General features: G+C 41.7%; 2 protein-coding genes across 3 annotated transcripts in view; one reads left to right on the top strand and one right to left on the bottom strand.

The window, feature by feature from the left end:
- Window positions 1-11,580, bottom strand: part of FLRT2 (fibronectin leucine rich transmembrane protein 2) — a 58,945-nt gene extending 47,365 nt beyond the window's left edge. Inside the window, exon 1 of one of the 2 annotated variants that reach the window (XM_066188612.1) lies at window positions 11,496-11,580. The gene's annotated coding sequence lies outside the window, so the exon portion shown is untranslated. Of the gene's footprint in view, window positions 1-11,258; window positions 11,345-11,495 lie in introns of those variants that run through there. The other variant, XM_066188610.1, reaches the window with a different exon arrangement.
- On the top strand, window positions 6,794-15,292 carry LOC136291569 (uncharacterized). Its single transcript, XM_066186746.1, has 3 exons — window positions 6,794-6,895; window positions 11,177-11,778; window positions 14,440-15,292. The coding sequence occupies exons 1-3, from the start codon at window positions 6,794-6,796 to the stop codon at window positions 15,290-15,292; spliced, it is 1,557 nt and encodes a 518-aa protein (XP_066042843.1).
- The last annotated feature ends 3,767 nt before the right edge of the window (window positions 15,293-19,059 follow it).

Raw genomic sequence — 19,059 nt, 5'->3', positions numbered from 1 at the left:
ACCTGTCCTGGAACTATTCACAGAGCTAATCTATGCAGTAGTTATTCCCGTGTGGGCAACTATCCATGAGAGGCTTGACTGAGACCAGCCAAATTCATCTGCCTTGTGTTTTATTACTCACAGGAAGCTTGATCTGAAAGAATGAAGGACTAACATGTTAACTCATACTGTGCCATTTTTCCACTGAGGTTTTTTTTCTCTTTTACAGTTACAGTAACAGAATTCTAGACAGATTCTTTACTACAATTTCTGCAAGAATATAAGTAAGCAAATAACTAGAATTACATGTTGTTCCAAATATTATTGCTACTACAACACTCACGGAGAAGGCTGACACTGTAAAAAAATTGCACACCCTCACTAACAAAGCAAGGACATATATCTTTAGTATAGGCTTCACTATGAATTATCTCCTTCCTTCACATTAAGGGCTCAGACTTGGTGCTGATGCTGATTGTGGGCATTTGGTGTGCCTGGGGGAAGAGCAATTCCAACCCTCCCATATGTGCATACACAGGGAGTTTCTGTAGCCATTTCTGGTTTAGTCCTCAGTCTGTACCACTTCTTGTGCCCTGACTGCAGAATCCAGAGCTGAATTCTGCCCTGCCTCCAGCTGCAAGCAGCAAAAGTATACCGCAGACCACAGTACAGAGTTTGATCAACGTTTGACCTAGCCAGTGATTTAATCAACAGGAGAGCATAAATGCACTGATGATGCAGAAAAACATCACAATTCTGAATATTATATAGTGCACAATGAACATTTCCTTCATCGTGTTTCTTATAAACAAAAGTAATAAAGACTCACTTTGGTGTCATTTGCTCCCATGGCACTGTCCCCATTGCTTCCCTAATTCAGTCTTTTTTCTTTGTCACATAAAGGATCTCTATAGTATATACTTTAAATTACAAATAATATTAATTATTCCCCATTTGATTTATCCATGTAAACACACTTTCTGTGAATAAACCCATTCCTGAGAGGAACATTTAAGACTAGTTTCTCACATCTCACTAAAGATGCTTTATCCATCCCATCTTTATTCTGTATCTGTTTTTTCTTATGGTTAAAATGCATAGTTTCTAAAGACACAAAAATGAGAACACAGAATTATATTAACCAGGGAATAGGCTAAAGAAAAGACTCAAAAAACCAGCAACGAATCTGTTCTAGAGGTAACACACTCTGAGAGAACATTAACTGTGTGATAACTCAAATGTGTTATGCCCACCACAGAAACAATTAGGGAAATGCAACAGATCCTTTTGTCCCATCTCAGCTTGTCCTAGAAGGTGCACTGTTCTACTTCTCCCTCCCATGGCAGTCATTTGCTTCTCAAATAAATAACAGCCTAGGTGGTAAAAACTGTGATCATTAGGAAATTCTGATTTTCTATTGCACATAAACTTGTTTATCTCTGGAATTCATTTGGTCTGGACATTTTGATTACTCACTTTCATCCTGTATTTCAGTTATTTTCTAGTTACTTTCCCTTTCCAGCTTTCATCTTCCCTTGGCACAATACTTCAATACTTGACTTTCAAAAATTATATGAGAAATATTTAAATGAAAACAAAAGCTTCCAGGAGCATTATTATTTCAGTTTTGATAGTATCTTTAGGATACTTGTCCTCAATGCACCTGACATGACAGACATAAGAGGATGAACTCCAGCTTAAAATAAATATCCTTCTTAGCTGAAGAGCTAACTAAAAATTCTGATTCAGCCTATGCTGCCGCATCTATTTAAAAAATAGACACAGTGAAAGAGAGAAATAGAAGAGTGGTATGCTGCTACCAGAATACAAACACATGTCAACAAAAGTACCCCAGACAGTGGGAAGGCAAATTTCATAGCAAGGCTCCAGGTCTTTTTTTTAAAATTTTCTATTGTATTAAACAGGAGATAATCTTTTAGCGTTGCACTGAAAGAGTTAAAAAGAATGCCTTTCAACAAGCATTGGCTATCAATCAACACAAGACAATATACAGCTCTATATTTAAACACCCCTTCCCAAGATTGCCAAGTATTTTTTCACAAGACTTAAGCAGCCTGTGAAGTGACACTGATGTTATCTGAAATTTAAAAGTGTTTATTCTCCTAGTGCTCAAAAAGGATCATCTTTCTGCAGCTGGTTGGCTGTACTAGAGGATGCCTTCTCTGGGTCAGCACATGCATAACCAGACAATCATTCAGCAGCTTGTAAAATATGATTGCATATGAGATATTGATGGCCTAAGGGAAGTTCTGAATATCAGAGGTTCATAATTAGAATATCTATGCATTTGATTCAATAGAGTTTCCATCAATGTCACAGAGATGAGTGGTTATGAATTTCAGAGTCAAATCTGCTCGTAAGGACTGATTTATGTACTTTCAGTTTTGGACAAATGAAGGGTGAAGAGTTAAAACTCTTCTACCTAGAGACCTCCTTATCCTTTGAAGGGCTCTGAAATTTATAATTGTGTCTCCTGATGCTCAGGATCAAGCTCCACAGTTGGTAACTCATGACCTGTTTATGATCATGCCATCCATCCATTTTCAGTCATTCTGTCCTATTATCTGTAAATTCACAGTCACACCATGTAGGATGTGTGGATCTGCTGATAAGACATTTTTGCAGGAAAGAGAATCTGGGCAGATCAACAGTTCTGTTGCCAGAGCTGCTGGCAGCAACTCTAACATCTCATTTATTCCAGATTTATAAAGATACACTGGGCTGATCTGAGAATAGAACTGAATGTTTGACTTCTGTGATAATAGACAAACCTGTATGTGGTACTAAATATAAAGTTAAATAGACGCTGATAAAATTATCCAGTGGAGAACAGAAAACAACCATCTTGTTAGCACTGAGATTTCCACAGCTCCTGAACTGTGGGTTTGGGTGCCCTTTGGTTTTGCTTTGGGGTTTGTTTCAGTGGGTTTTGGTTGGGTTTTTTTAGTTTTCATTTAGTTCTCAATGACAGCATTTTACTGGAATTATACATAACTAAAAGCTAAGGTTCTAGGTTATCACACAAGAAGGGATGCAGAACCCTGTATCCAGAATTTAAAATGAAATCAAAGGTCAACATTTTTCTTAAGACTGTATTGAATGGAAAAATACCTGTGAAAACTGTTCTGTATTAACAGTGGAGGGAAAGCACTACAGTAGAAAACCAAATAAGCTAGAAAAACTCATATAACAGTTTCCATTTCAAAGTTCTGCTGTATCACTGTCTGCCCCACTACCTAGTTAAATAATAAAAAAGGAAGATGCTAACTAAGCTTCAGAAGGAAACAGATTTAGTTAAATGATCTTTTGCTACTCTAATTCTCTAGAAAATATCTTTTTCGTTGTTTTTTTCCCCATATTTTTTGTATGTGTGTCCCCGCATGCATGTATTTTCATTTTTATCATTTTAAATATATAATGCCACATGAATAAAATGATTTTAAAAGGGAGATTTTTGTAGGGCTCAAGATGGATAATGGAACTAGAGTAACATAATGGTCAGATGCTCTGCCACAGATGCTTAGGCATCTCTGGGCAGTTATAAAGGACTTGGCTCTCTCTGTGGAATTCAAAGTGCATATTCTTAAAGTAATGAGAGGTGTTCATTATGCTTCTATCTTTCCTAAGTATTTTCAAAGCTGCAGTGGTAGACACTTCTCTCCATGAGTAAAGACTGTAATTCTGCTGCAACATTGATAAACAAAAAGGTTTTGAAATTAGTTTTGTTGAACAATGAAAGTAATTTCTCAAACTGAAGAAAAAAAAATGACTTCTACTGGCAAAATGCATTTTACAATTTACAGTTGAACTGTTCAAGAAGCGGCTCTTCACTGAGCAGCATGGCACAGGGCCAGAATGAGCTATTCCAAAAATCACTGTTAGGCATATACCAATTTGATACACAGGATTTAGCAATACATATGAGAATGACTGTCTGTATATGATCATGTTCAGTTAAATCTTAACAGTCTCTCACTGTATACTCATCTTCTACGTCAGAAAATTTGTTCTTAGACAACTAAATTTGCCTTAAAGAAGGAAAAATTTATCAGGCTGGATAATAGCATGTTTAATTTGCTTAGTTTACTTATTTTGTTTTGGAAATAAATTTTCAATGGATAGTTCAAAGCATAAAATGATGAAATATTGAAAAAGTTTAAATTAAGGAAGAAAATATCATGAGCATATGAGAGAGAGAAGTGTGAGCTGTTGGTTAGCATTTCCTGTCTTTTCTGCCTCCACTTTCTCTAATCCAATGAATAATGTGGGGGCTTACAGTAATGGATCTGTACAACATGATGCAATATGCATCTAGAACAGTAATATATTTAATTGGAGTCCTACAGTCACTGGATCTAAGATAAGAACAATTCAGGTACCAAAATGTTGCGAGTTTTGTTGGTTTTGTTTGCGTTTGGGTTGTTGGGTATTTTTACATAAAAATTGATGAAACTTAAGAGTAAGTTATCAACTGATATGGCTCAAGAAATAATGTGTAGACTAGGAGTATTTATGACTAACTCCAAAGCTAAGTGGGTAAAGATAAGGTTAAACCTAGATGAGCTAATGAAATGGCCTGTGAAACCAGACAAACAAGACTGTTAAATAGGGTACATTTAGCTGGATGCAAATCTCTCAATGACACAAGAAGCACCACCTAGGAAAAACTTCCTAGATCGCAAATGAAATTATAAGGTACTGCTAACAAATACTCATTCATTTAGAGACAACTGACATGGTTTCAGTTAGCATTTAAGGCATGAAACAAGCTCACTAAAACTCCCTCACTTACCAAAATCATAATTCATTAAATGACATGCACACAAGATGTCCCATCTACAGAAAGTTTTTACAGAAGTATAGTTATGTATGCTGTGCCTGTGACAAACACATATACTGCTACAATTGTAATAAAGACACAATTCTAGTAACTTAAATTACTTTTACCTACATAGCTTGTTTTCCTGTACATACCTGAAGAAACTAATATTGAGAGCATATATACATTAGTATAACCAGAGACATGCTGTTGGGGTTGTATCATCTTCAATTACAGCTAAATGACATCACTTTGGGGTATTTAAATCATTACTCACATGAGTAATACCTAATAACGAGAAGAGTGTTTGTGAAATTAACTTGCCATGGAAAGAGAGAAGGATAGAGTCTGGAATCAAGTCCAACAATTTAAAATGCAGTTCTTCAGCTGTGAAGCTGTATTTTATATGGTAAGGTAAGTTTGCTACAGACTCTTTCCATTGACCTCGGGAGCAATACCTCTTGGGAGCACCTCAGCCTTCTTACCCAGTATAGAAATTTCCAACACACTGGAGGAAAGGTATACCTTTTTTATTACTGTTTAATTTGATTTGCAGCTCACCAACAAAATCAATTTTGAATTAATACTAATTATATATGCTTTGAAAGTTCTGAGGAAGACCTCTATGATAAAACAGTCACAGTCACCTATATTTGTAACACAAAGAAAAACTGTATATATGATAAAATGTAATATGCATGTACATATTTATGGCGTTCATTTGTTTTTCAAAACTACATATTAATTCTCATGTTCTGTGAGTATGATATTGATAAAAAGTTGAGGGTTCTTTTGGCATTAGTTTCCAATGACATTTAAAAGGTCATCTTTTTCTCTGTTGGAAAAACACACAGGAAATCTTAAGAGAAAGAAATATTTGTACTCTGAACCTACAGGTCTGCAGCTGATGAACCTATGACTGCAGTTTGACCATGTTTTGATCCTCTGCAACCTGTGTGAAGATTAAAGACTGTGCATGAGCATCACCAAAGCCCCTCAGCATTCCTAGGATGTGCTGCTGGAGCACTCCCACACAGACAACCCTTTCAAAGATGACGTCTCTTGGATAACTCTTACAGAGCAGCTTGGCCAGGTATGAGCTGCTAATGCAGCTATGTGTTGCAGCACTGGAAGTACTGTCAGAAAAAGCTATACTCTTTAGATGAATTTGACCTGTTGGTTTTGTGAAGGAAAGACAAATGCTGCCAGTGAGAACTGGGAGTAACACTGCAGCACACTGATTCCTGTTTTCAGGAGGTGCTGATGAGGCTTTTCTTTCAGGGCTCTCACCCTCCCTGCTCTCAAGCGGTCAAGTAGTACTTCCATATAGTTTACAGTATTTACTACAACAGAAGTACGTAGCATAAGCCTGCCCACGTCTTCCTGAACACAGATACACATGACAATGAATGTCTAATAAATCAGATATGGAATTTCAAAGTCTTTTGCTTGTAATGCTCCCACAAGATCTCAGACATTAAAAAAAATCTGGAAAATTTTGTCTGAAGAGAATTTTTGGAATTTCTTTAGATTAATTTAGTTATCTAGAAGGAACTAGCTTGATATCTATATGATACTTTTAAGATAATTAGATTACCAATGACAACTTGGACACAATAAAGAATTTTGGCCAAAGAGCAGAACTTCTGTCACTTCACCCAAATATTTTCACTGTAATATATTCAAAAATAAATGATGATAAAAGGAAGTAAGTACTGAATTCTGTGGCTCAAGGTATGTCTCTGCCTAGGCCAGGATTTGCAAAAACATGGTGCAGACCATCCACCACAGTAATCTACAAATTGATACAGCCTGAACTACCTTGCAAAATTTTTCTCTTTCTTCAAAATGTTTTGACTGCAGTCTTTGACCCACAACTGTTGCATAAAATTACAACAATAACTTATATTGTGACTAGTTAGCTGGTGTTTAAGAGTCATGAAAGTTGCCTGCTGATTTGAAAGCCAGGCCAGAATGTTATCTGTGACATCTAATATTCTGCTTAGTAATGGGCAGATCCTACAAAACACTGACCTGGACCTGTTGGAAGCAAGTCACCTCTCACCTGAGGCCAAAGTAAAGCCATCACTTTGCAGGACCAAATCTGGCAATTATATGATCCTGAATACCAAAAGAAGGATATTTTCTGAAAGGACTTAAGCAGTTTCAAAGACAGTACCTTTGAATGATAAACAACTTTCTGTGTCATATGCCTTTTTACATACATTCTTGCATTAAACTAGGTTAGGAAAGATTTATGAAAAAAAACCTCACACCAAATAAAGCAGACAGAGCTTGAAGTAAAATATACAGAAGACTGTTTCTAGGTAGAGTTGAAACACAAGATTTCTTTTAAAAAGGGAAACTTCACAGAGCTTGTTCTGCATCATTAACTTTTCAGGCATGCTGAATAGAGCATGATGGATTTGTTTTAAGTTGCTGGTAGTATTTAATTTTGATACAGTTCAAGGGGCCACATCAGAAGAAGGAATCAAAGACAGAAAAAGGCAAACAAACAACCTGTTAACCAGGAAAATCATCAATTAATAAAAAAGGAAAGATATAAGAAGGTCCCAACACCTTTCAGCAGTGGCTGAAAATATCAGATTAAATTGTTGTATTCCTGGGGCATATTGTTTGGCGTGATTAGAATATAATTTGTTAAACAGAATAGAACTTTTATTTCAAACACTTCTTTCCTGAGTATCATCAATGGATTAAGGTTTGGGTTTGTTTAAAATAAATGAATAAAACATGCCATCATTTTAATGATGATCTTTTTGTGGTTGTTTTTCTTTAAAAGAAGTCAGTTACTTGAAAGGTGTGGGTTACACATAGCTGTAGGGAAACCGAAGCTCATATCTTCAGTGTATGTTAAATTAGTCTTCTTTAAAAAAATAACAATTGTATATTATTCTTTTCTACTTTTTTAAAAAAAATTAAGAGAAAAAATTACAAATATTTGTTTAAAAAGAAAAAGAAAAAAGAAAAGAAAAACCAGGTTTTATACCTCTGAGGCAAGTTCCAACTATTTTGGTTTCTTGAGGAAATAAATAAAAAGCTTTTCAGAAAGACTCCTAAAAAGACTGCCCAAGGGGGAGGGAAGGAAACACCTAAAAAACATCACATTACCAAGCGCTGAGGTAATCAACTACAATCTGAGAAATGTCAAACAGTGGTACTCATCTACTAAAAGATTTTGCTGATCAAGTCCTTAACTGCCATTTACAATCACTAACAAAAATATGGAATATAGTTGTGGATATAAACAAGAGGCAAATTAGTATTGGAAAGCTGGGTTTAATAATCCTCTAAAAGAGTCCATCTGTTTCATAAAGACCCCTTTTTCCTTGATCTCTTGATCTCTTGACATACATGCCTAATATAGACAGCACTGGATTTTTACTTTTTTATACTTTTTAAACACCCTGCTACTATAAACTCTACTCACAGTATATCTGATCTGAGTGTTTCTCTGAAGTTTCAATTAAATAAGCACTGAGGGGCAATAAAATTTCACACAGGTTCAGCCTGCTCTAGAGTAAGTATTATAACATCAGACAAATATAAATGCAATTCCTTTAGTACTGATGTTCAATAGCACTGGTTACTTCTTATTTTTCTGATTTTTGCAAATATTTGTCATATTATCACTGGAATAGCTGAAACATACTGAAAGCTCTTTCATGTTTGGAACTGGAGTTCAGTTTTGTTTTCCTGCTCAAAACACTAGAAAATCACATTTTTTTTCACTGAATATAAGATTGACAACCTAAAAAACCCCAAGTGATTTGCAGGTGTAAAAGACTAAAACAATTTATAGTCTGCGTTTCCAATCCACTATGGTGAAGGGGAAAAAAACACCATTGACTACACCCTTCTCACAGATAGAGGTCACTAATGGACTGGATTTGAATCTGCCTAGTGAAAGCCTGAAAGTTGCATGAAAATATCCTAGACAAAAAATGAACTCCTTTTGAGATTAAAGAGGTGACAGAAATGATTAAGAAATAAAGCTCTCACCTTCCTGAAAACAGTATTAAGTGTGCCCTCTATTTAGTCCTTTATATAGAAAGCTCAGTACAAGAAAAGCCTGATAGTTGTACTTGTTTCAACTCCTTTTTGTTTTCTTCACTTGGTAAAACTATGTCTCTCCTTCTTTGCAGTGGGAAGGGTAGGGAAGTCAGCCCTAATGACATCCCACATTTTAGATACTGCTATTTTAAGCAGTTGAATGCTAGCACATTCTTGATTCTTGAAGGAAAGCATAGCCTATGTAATGTAGATTCCAACTGGAAGGGGTGTAGGGTTGCGCAAAGGAGATATGTCTACATCCTAAATCAAACTCTCCAGCAGGCCAGGATATAAATGTGACTTGTAACAGTGGTTCAAATTAGATCCAGACTTCCCCAAGCCAAACACAGATAACATCACCTTACACAAAATATTAGGGTGTACATGTGTGTGAGAAGTGACACTTAAGAAAGCTGGGTGCATTCCAGCACCACTTCTTGGTATAGCCTTGGACTTTGGAAAACACTGATGACTGTTCTAGTCACAGTAGTTTTATAGACACTATATTTCCACAGTGCTCTGCCTTGTTTCACCTACAGTACGCCAGGCCTGAACTCTCTTAACTGCCTCGCTACCGTATCAGGACACAGAACTATCACTGAAATAGCTTCTTGAAATCTCTCCTCACATAATTTTCAGAAACAAGATCAATACAAGAATGATGTTAACATTCTAACATCACTTTTCCCACATAGAAACAATGACTTCAAAATCACATCTGTTATGTCTTTTTTTATTATGCAATGTTTAGATCGTTTTCATTAGGCAAAGTTTATGTCTCAGTTGATAACATTGCATACATTAACTCTTTCAAAGAAGAAGGGAAAGAGAGGTGGATAGAGATATAGGTACAGTACCTTTTAAGAGTTTTGAAAAAAATGCCAGGATGAACTTTTCACCTTTCAAAAAATACATATATTGAAAATCAATTAATTATCTTTGTCTTAAACTACATAAATACATAAAGGTCTTTTTTTTGGAGAAAGACCACGCCAGTGAATGAAGCCAGGAATTAAGTCCATAGAAATCTGTGGGGGTTTTTGTATGGTTACTTGGGTTTATTAAACCCAAGCACTGATCAATCCCAACCTTTAAACTGGTTTAATTTCCCTGCAAGCACTGTGAAGTTAGTTACAGTAAATAAACCTCTTTAACATACACCCTGACTTTCAGAGAGAAAAAGAGAGAGAGGGGTGGGGGTGGGGGGGGGGGGAGGGAAGGAATGAGAGAGGGAGAGGGAGGTAGGGAGGGAGAGGTCTGACTTGCTTTTAGTATCTTTTCCTACTCCTCGTGTAAGGAACCTCTCCCCTTCTATTTAACTGAATGCTACATTGCAAAAAACAGTATCTGAAGAAATATAATCAGTACCTTCCACACACAGTGCAGGAATTTACACGGATTTGTGCCTTGGATTTATTAGCTTATTGTAAGCCTTAAAACAGATTTCCTCCATTAAAATTAATTAAAAGCTCCTGTTGACTGCTTCCCACTCTGAAAAGAAGGTGGAGAATCTTATTCTCTTAACTTTGCTGATTGTTTATTTATCTTTTATGGGGTTTTATACCGTATTCAAGAGAGGTCTTTTCAGCTGCTTGACTTCCTTTTGCGATCTGCTATTTTTTGTTTACACACCATCTCCACGCACCCAGCCCCCCCGCAGTATTTTTTCTTATTTTGTCAGATCTCCGTCTAACTCGTCAGGTCTCTGAGCCCTCCTTTGTACTCCGAAGTCTTGATCCGATTCCCTTAACCTCGCCCCCACCCACTCACCGCCAGCCCCGCTCCGGAGGCTGCTGATGGGGATCTGATGGATCCTGCTGCCGGGCGCAGCTCCCGACTCTCCCCGTAGATTCCTTAACACTCAGCAGCGCCGAACTAAGCCGACAACCTCTTCCAAGCAAGGCTCACCTCTAAAGGTCCCGTTTCTCCGAACCACCTCCCAAACAGAGCCTCTGGTGCGCTCTGCCGGTGCCCGTGCCGCAGGGGTAGTCCCCGACTCTCCCCTCCCCACGGGGTAGGGGCCAGGCTCGGCACCCTCCAGGCTCGGCAGTGAAACGCGACCGGGGACCCGGGACCTGGCTGCAGCTGCCAGCTCCGAGTGCCGCTCCTGAGCCAGGGGCTGGCGCAACACAGCCCGGGGAGCCTGCTAGCACTTGCCGCCGGCCATTCATAAATCCACACTCGTGTGTGCCCGGCGCCGCGGACATGGGGCTCTAACGCGGCGAAGGCGGTATTTCTGACACAGCCTGATCCCGGCTCCTCAACTTTGCCATCTGGGAGAAGGCAAAGGGCACCGCGGCTTTAGATCGCCCGGGGCTAGAATTACCAGAAAGGAAAAGAGTGAGAAATGAAATCCCAACTGTACCTGGCGGTGTCTGGGAATCCCTCGCCGGCACCGATCGTAATCCCCCTCCGCGCCTCTGGCCCCCCACACCAAAACTTTGCCGCCGCCGCTCCTCGGTGGTGGCCGCCGCCGCCCTCCGCCCGGCGCCGCTCCCGGCCGGCCCCACGGGCCCGTTCCCCGCCGGCCGCCGCCGCTCCGAGCGACCCCCGCGCCTCCCGCGCCTTCCTCCGCCCTTACGAGGCGGCGGCATCGTCCTACCCCCTGCTCCGCCACCTCCTCCTCCGGCGCGCAGCCCACGGCTCTGGCATTCCCAACGCACTTTCTCTCCTCGATTCGCTCTCTCTTTCCCCCGCCGTTCCTCCTCCTCCGGTAAAAAAATAAACACGAGGGAACCGCGGCTAAGCTTGGTCTTGGGGTTTCTTTCTTTCTGGTGTTTTTTGGTTGGTTTCTTTCTTTCTTTCTTTCTTTCTTTCTTTCTTTCTTTCTTTCTTTTCTTTTCTTTTCTTTTTCTTTTTTTTTTTTTTTTTTCTTTTTCTGTTCTCTGGAAATGATGAAAGAATCACATAAGGAGCAGGCACGACGACCCAGGACCCTCGTAAGTCGGAGAAGGCATCGGACCCATGTATGTGAGTATATGTGTGAGCGTGTGTCTGGCTCTCTCCAAGTCCTGCGCCTGCCTCCAGCCGGGATTGCGGGCTGATCTTAGCAGTAATGATGCCTCACATCTCACTCTTCCCTGCTAATGTAAGTCGTGCCTTTTTTTCCTCCCTGCCTGACACCCCAGGGAGATGTTTACAGTAATGAATTCAGTTGATAGCCATCTCTCTCTCTCTCTCCTGGAGTCCCTCCCACATTTCTAGTTTAAAGAATACTTGGAAGGCAGGGCTGCAACCTAAAGCTTTCCAAGAGGCAAAGTCAGGCTAGATTTTCTTTTTTTTCTTCTTTCCTTCTTTCCCTCCCCGTCCACCCCGTTCCCCCCCGCCCCCCCCCCCCCCCGGGGCTGCTTTTAACCCCTAGGTTGCTGAGGACAATTTAGCGAGCTTCATGCGTTTGGACTCGCCCTCCGCCCCGCTTTCAGCAATGGGAACCAAGCGGGCGGCGCTGCCGGGGGATGTGCGGGCTGCGCAGACCCCCATCCCCGCCCTGCCTCACTGCCGAGCCCGCCGGGCCGGCGCTGCGGGGGAGGAAGGTGCGGGTGTCGCCGTCCTTGGCGGCGGGACCGCCCCGGCACGGCTGCTCCGGGGACTCTCGGAGTGTATCGGAGCGTATCGGAGGGGAAGCCGGCAAGTGAGCTGAAAAACTCCCCGAGCGGCGGTTCTGGGAGATGCCCTCGCTAGCAATAATTACAGCCGTGCTCTCCACCAACATGGCGATATTTCATGTGCAGCAGCCGACAAGCCCGCCTCCCCCACATCCTTTTTTCCTCTTCTTCCTCCCTTGCGAACTTTTAAATACGCAGTACCAGTATTCAACAAATATAACACAGAATAAAAGAATCTCCGACCCTCAGGGAAGAGACGGACCTCCTCTAGTATTCTGATTTTCATCATCAGTCACACAGACTTAAAAACCTCTGGAGAAACGCCTTTTGCCCTAAAGCGGTAACAACACCCACCCCCCCCCAACCCCCCTATTTCTCCTGTACACATTCAGTGCGTGTGCATATGAATGTGTGTGTCTGTGTGTGTGTGTGTGTGTGCATGCCGGGCTGTCTGCGCTTGTTTCGGAGTAACCCTTCCCCCGCCGTCCAGCTCCCTAGTAGGCTACTGCCTTGTCCCGGCAAGTCCACTTAAAGACACGGGTATTTAATACCGAGAAGCACTTGAGCGATAGGATACAGCCGTCAAGGTAGGACGTGGGGTATGCGAAGAGAATTTGCCTCAAACTCCTACATTAGCAAAGAAAACGCACAGCACAGCTTTTGCTGCGAGTTACTTTAAGAAACGGGGTGAGGAGGGATGGAGGAGAGCGAGCTGATCAATGCCATGTGTCGAGGAAACAGAAAAGGGAACCGAAATGCCTCGGGGTTGGCTTCCCCCTCACCCCTGGCTGCTCAGTGCCTTCTATTTGCTCGGCCGTACCTCAAAAGCTGTATCACTCGCTATTACCTCCGCGCCTCCTTCGCCCTTCGCTTGGCGGGGCTAAACCACTCAGGGCTTCAAAGGCTCAATAAAGCCGTGCCGGGGAGCCCCGGCGAGGGTCAGCCCAGCCGCCGTGTGCTCGGCTCCTGCCCCCGTTCCCGCCCTGCCCTCCACCCCCTGCCTTCCAAGGGGCCTTCGGAGAAGTCCCCGCGTATGGACAGCCCGGAGCCGAGCCGAGCCGTGCCTCCCGCTCGCTCGGAGAAGGACTTGTGCCCTCACCTCCGCGGAGTGATGGGGGTGGGGAGCGAGCACGGACCGGGAAACGCAGGTAGCCAGCATTTCTCGGGGGACTCGGCAAGAGGAAGGGAGTTAAGGACGAGACCCCCTTCCCTCCCAGCTTGACGCCCCCAGGATGGAGGGGCGGCAGCCCGGGGCCCTCCGCGGGTCCCAACGGCCGGGAAGAAGAGGGTGTGACACGGGTCAGTCCCGCGGTCAGAACCTGCATCCCCGCCTCGGAGCAGGGGCTGCGCTGTAGTCGAGTCTGCTCGCAGCTGCCAGCTGGTCCCGAGGGATGAAAGGATCAGGAGCCCCGTAGAGTACAAAGCCTAATGTTCTACCTTGGTGGTTTTGTTTTGGTTTGGTTTGGTTTTTTTTGGTTTTTTTTTTTTTTTTTAATTTTTTAGGATCTTTCTTTATTTCCACCTACATACTTTTCAGAGCTCTTATTTGAACATGATTTGTATCTCCCTGATGAAGCTGATGGACAACCAGTGCATTTTCTGGCGAAAAAAACCCCTCTCTTTCTCATGTTTAGTCCACCTGTCCCTCTGTTTCCCACGTCCCCCATACTAGCAACCTGTCGTCAGTACAGAAGGCAGAGCTGGCCATTGTCGATCACAAGTATTTCTGTCCTCTGTGCCCCTAATCGGGGAGGAAAGTGGGAATGTTAAAAACTTCTGCATAGTTGCTCTGCTCCGCAGTCTCAGAGGGATTAGGCGGAATTATTTTTGCTCCTCTCCCTGTCCCTGGACCCTCAACCATCCTATACTTCAAATCAGTGAATGGTACTCAGGACAAATCAAGATCGTGTCAATCCAGAAAGTGACTTAATCAGGCGTTACCTGTTCCTGCGGAAGTGAGTTCCTTCTCTGTAGGTCACCCAAATCCCACCGGGTCCGGCAGGTTGAAAGGGGAGAAAGTGACAGAAGAGCTGGGCTCCAGCATGATACTGTTTTAAGGATCACCACCGAGGTCTCTGTTTTCCATAGCTGCCAATGGTCACCAACACCCAAGGTTGCTCTCAAGGAAAGAAGGAAAGAAATTATCTTCCCAAACTGCTCTCCAGACGGTCATTTGACCCTGACACCCACCGATGACACTGAAGAACACCCCGTTGAAACGGCTAAACGCCTCGCAATTTCCTGTCTTCTCTTCCCCCGGGCGGCCCCGGCGCACCGCCGCCGAGCGATCTTATCGCCGTGCGATCATTATTCACCGGTGACAACCCGAGATGCGGCGCTCCTAAGTGAGGGTGACAGATTTCAAACGCAGGGCTGCAGCGTATCCAGCCTCAGACATACTCTTCCTCAAACTTTGCCTAGCAAGCAAGTCAGCAGCTTAACCCTTTGCAGCTTTTTTTCTCGCTCGGGGACCGAGACCCCAGTACCGGGGAATGCTGGTTTGGGGGGAATGCAGGACAACACGACTACTTGGCTGGGGATTCTTCATTACGTGCCATTTTCTATTCTTGGTTATTTTCACTTGAAACAGATGAGAACCGCCAACTCTGGGGAGCAGATGGAGGGCTTTTCTGTGATTAGGGGCTGGAAAAATCCTCTTGGCAAAGCAGATTGCTGGGGACTCACCTGTGGTCCCTCTCTGTCACTGAGTCTGCAAATTCATCTGTGTGGCACGAATTCCTTTCACACGCACATATACAGAGCTTCTATGCTTTCCCCAGCGTGGTGTGGTTAAAAGTATAATTCCAAAAGTGCCATTTCACTCAGCTCTCCAGATTCAGCTCTTTTACAGGTATTAACTACAACAGAGAAAGGAGCAAGTGAGAAAGAAACAGATTTTCAGGAAAGAAAGGAAGAAAAAAGCCTTTTTCACACATGCACTCTGAACTCAAAGGAAATATTTACCACCACCAAACTCCAGCAAGTCAGAACATGTTTTCACCTAAGCGCATGAAATCTTAAAACTGAGAGAAAAGCATGTGCAATTCAAAGATGAAATGAAGTGCCTGAAATCTTTCCAAAGTGTGTAACACCAGCCCAGAGCCCGATGTCAAGACAACATCATGACAACAGGGAAACAGGATTAGCAAACTCTATTGGTTGCCGAGTATTCATTTATATATATTTTCAGCGCATTAGGATGTTTTTGTCACCCTTCTCTGCCCCCATCCCACCCAGCCCCCACCAAAAAAAAAAAAAAAAAAAAAAAAAAAAAAAAAAAAAAAAAAAAGGAGTGGGAACACGACCTCTCACTGCAGCTCCGGGAGGTCCTTCCAGAGCCCCTGTGGTCATGCTGTAGGAAGGATGGAGAGGCAGGTAGATGGGTATGAATGGGATTTTCAGTGCTTTCTTCATTAAATGTGTAAGATAAGGCTGGACAAGGGAGGAGAAGAATCCTACAGTAAGCAAAAGGACAGGAAAAAAAAATGTTCTCCTCCCACCCACATTTCTAAGTTCCGATTTTACGCACAGCAGGCAAATAAACCCCAGTTGAAGAACAACCCCCAGCCACACTCAACCCCTCCCCCCCAAAAAAACCTCACCCAAAACTGACCCTTTAGACATCACATATATCCTTGTCCAGTTTGTGACAGCAGGTGACGTGGGTGGGGGCCGTGGGTGGCCCTGGCCGGGGGAGGTTTCGCGGACGGCAGGGGAAGCGCTGCCGCAGGTGCGCAGCGGGAGCTCCGCGGGCGCGGAGCGGGGCCGCCTGCACGTCCCGCGGCGCGGCCAAGGTGGCAGCAGAGCACAGCGCTAGGATGGACACTTCCCCCTCCGCTTCTTCCGACAGGCGCTGTTTAAACTGCTGCACACCCTCACCCCTCTTCCCCCCTCTCCACCTAATCTTGGTAATAGTCTGATTACTTGGACTTTAAACAAATTTCCCCCTCACCATCACCAGACTATAAATGTATCAGGGATGTATTTATATATTTATTTGCTAGCAAACCGCTTTGCATGGCTGAAAAGCTGTAAACTGAAAGGAGAATATAGAAATATATTCACTTTAAATTATCTGTGATCATACAAGATGGGTAGCCTGGAGTGATGGTCCACTGATCCATAATACAGCCTCACTTATTTTATAGAAAATGTAAGATGAGGTAACATTAAGAAATGTTATAAAAATGAAAGTGTCCTTTTAATATTTCTTTTCTTCCAGCTATATTGTTAGATTGATTTCTGCACCTTGCAAGAAAGAGGGTAAAAGGAAATGGGCATAATTTTGTAACTGGGAGGTTGGTCTAAATCATACTGAATAATCTCAGTTTTTGTCAGTAATATAAAATTTTACTTCAGGCCTTAAATTCATGCAGCTGACAGAAGGGAAAAATCACCAAGTATATTCTTCATCAAATTTTGGAATATCTGCTTATTAAAAAAGGTTTTGAGGAAGGGAAGGGAAGGGAAGGGAAGGGAAGGGAAGGGAAGGGAAGGGAAGGGAAGGGAAGGGATGGGATGGGAAGGGAATAGGGAAGGAAAGAGGGAAAAGAAAGGGATGGAAAGAGAAGGAAAGGGGAAGAAAAGGGGAAGGGGAAGGGGAGGGAACCGAGTAGACACAGTTACAGAATATTGATTTTTCTTACTATAGTTTTCATGCTTACGACAGTTGCTCAAATGTAGATCAGTCCAACCAACATTTAGTTTAATTTGATAAAATTAAGGTAATTAAAGAGGCTAAATCATGACATAAGAATCCAGCAGTCATTAAACATTGTTCTGTATTGTTTCTTTGTGGTTTTGTTTATTTCATGTATAGACAATGCAAGGCAAAATAGAATAATGAGAAAAACTGAAATAAATATATATATATGAAAAAAAGAATAAATTTGTGATTGACCTAACTACCTACCATGATGACTGGAAGGTATAAGTAAAGCCTTCTGAATAACATACAAATAGCTAACATAAGTTTTTTCTTTCACATTTTCTAAGCGTAATTATTAAGGTCCTTTTCATTGTCATTGCCAGCTTTTAAACTAAAGGAATATCTTCCATCTCTGATTCTGTCACTGCACCTTTATGTTTCTGGAAAAAATAATCCCCACATTTGTATCAGACAAAATCTTGCTTCACTCTATAAAGTCGAGGCACCTCAGTGAAAGTCACACAGCATTAAGTTGCTCCTTTGGCATTCAGTGCTCTTCTTTTATTCTAAGTGGAGAAGCTTAGAAGGCAGACTATCAATCTACTGTAGCATCCCTTTCTGATCGCAAGGCTATCTACCCAATCTCCTATGGGAGCTCAAGAGCTCACTCATACTAATTTTCTACTGATTAAAAAATCAGATTTATTTGTACTTTCTTGTCCACAGGTTTGGCAAGCTCAAATCATTCTTCCACTTTTGTCTCAGTCAAGTCAATTTCTGTGACTTTTTGTATTTTCTAGGGGATGGTTACAATTATGACAGAGTGCCTCTAAATGATCAAAGAGGAGCCAGTTTTCTTTCAGCCCAATAAACATGAATGAACATTAGAATCGTGAGAATATATAAAAGTTGGACAGGAGAACATTATTTTTAAAAAGACAAGCCTGATCAAAATCTCTCAATATTATTTAAGTAGAGAACATTTTAAAATGCTACAATTTATAATATAGACCCCAAGGCACATGGCATAGCATTAGCTTTATATTTGTTTGATTTCCATGTATCACTTTACACAAGGTTAGCAAACTTTGATCTAGAGTATTTCAAAATATTTCGAGCTCTATCTGACAACTGTTAACCCTCTTTCAATTCAAGCTAATTATGTGTAATAGAATACAATGGGGAATGCAAATTTTCTATTGAAATGTATTGATTTTTGCCTCTTCTGGATTAATCCGAGACTCTGATAAACTGGTAGCATCATTTGGTACAGCCTTTTGTAGTCTTTTCTGTTTGTTTATTTTAGAACATATTGCTGTAAAAAAGATAGGTGAAAAGGAAAATTGGTTTCAATTACCTAAAGAAAAAAGCTATAAAGATGTTACCCTGACCATCAGGGTCAAGAAGCAGAGGCTCCATGATTACTCAGAAATAAATGAGCAGTAATCTTGACATGCTGGTGCACCAAGAGGTCCCCTTTCCAGGGGCTATTACTAGAGGGCAGAAAAACGTGTCACCGTGGTACAGACCAGTTACCTGAAAGGAAAGGAAAAAAACAAAGCAAACAACAACAGCAACAAAAAGACTAGACAGATGGTATCTCTTTTGAATCCTGATAAATTGGCAGTAAGCTTTCAGGTCTGCAAGAGGATTTTGAGGCAGTGAAAATATCTTGTGAAACCATTTGTCTTGCTCTTTAGCAGTGCAAAGCACCCACATCACAGATTTGTGGACTGAGGGGGATAGGAAGGTTGTCACAACAGTCAACAACTTCAACTCTTTCAAAACATAGGATACCAGATTACTTTTGTTCAGACCTAAAACTTTTTCTTAGGATGTATGAAGAGGGTTTTTATATCACTTCAATAATCTCTTTATGAACAGGAAGGCACTGCCTTTTAGACTTTAGGGAA

The sequence above is a fragment of the Chamaea fasciata genome, unplaced genomic scaffold (assembly GCF_029207755.1).
Source record: "Chamaea fasciata isolate MVZ Bird 193981 ecotype frontalis unplaced genomic scaffold, bChaFas1.0.hap1 SCAF_7, whole genome shotgun sequence".
Classification (NCBI taxonomy): Eukaryota; Metazoa; Chordata; class Aves; order Passeriformes; family Sylviidae; genus Chamaea; species Chamaea fasciata.
Note: the sequence above shows the minus strand (reverse complement) of the source record. Positions and strands in the feature narration are given on the sequence as shown.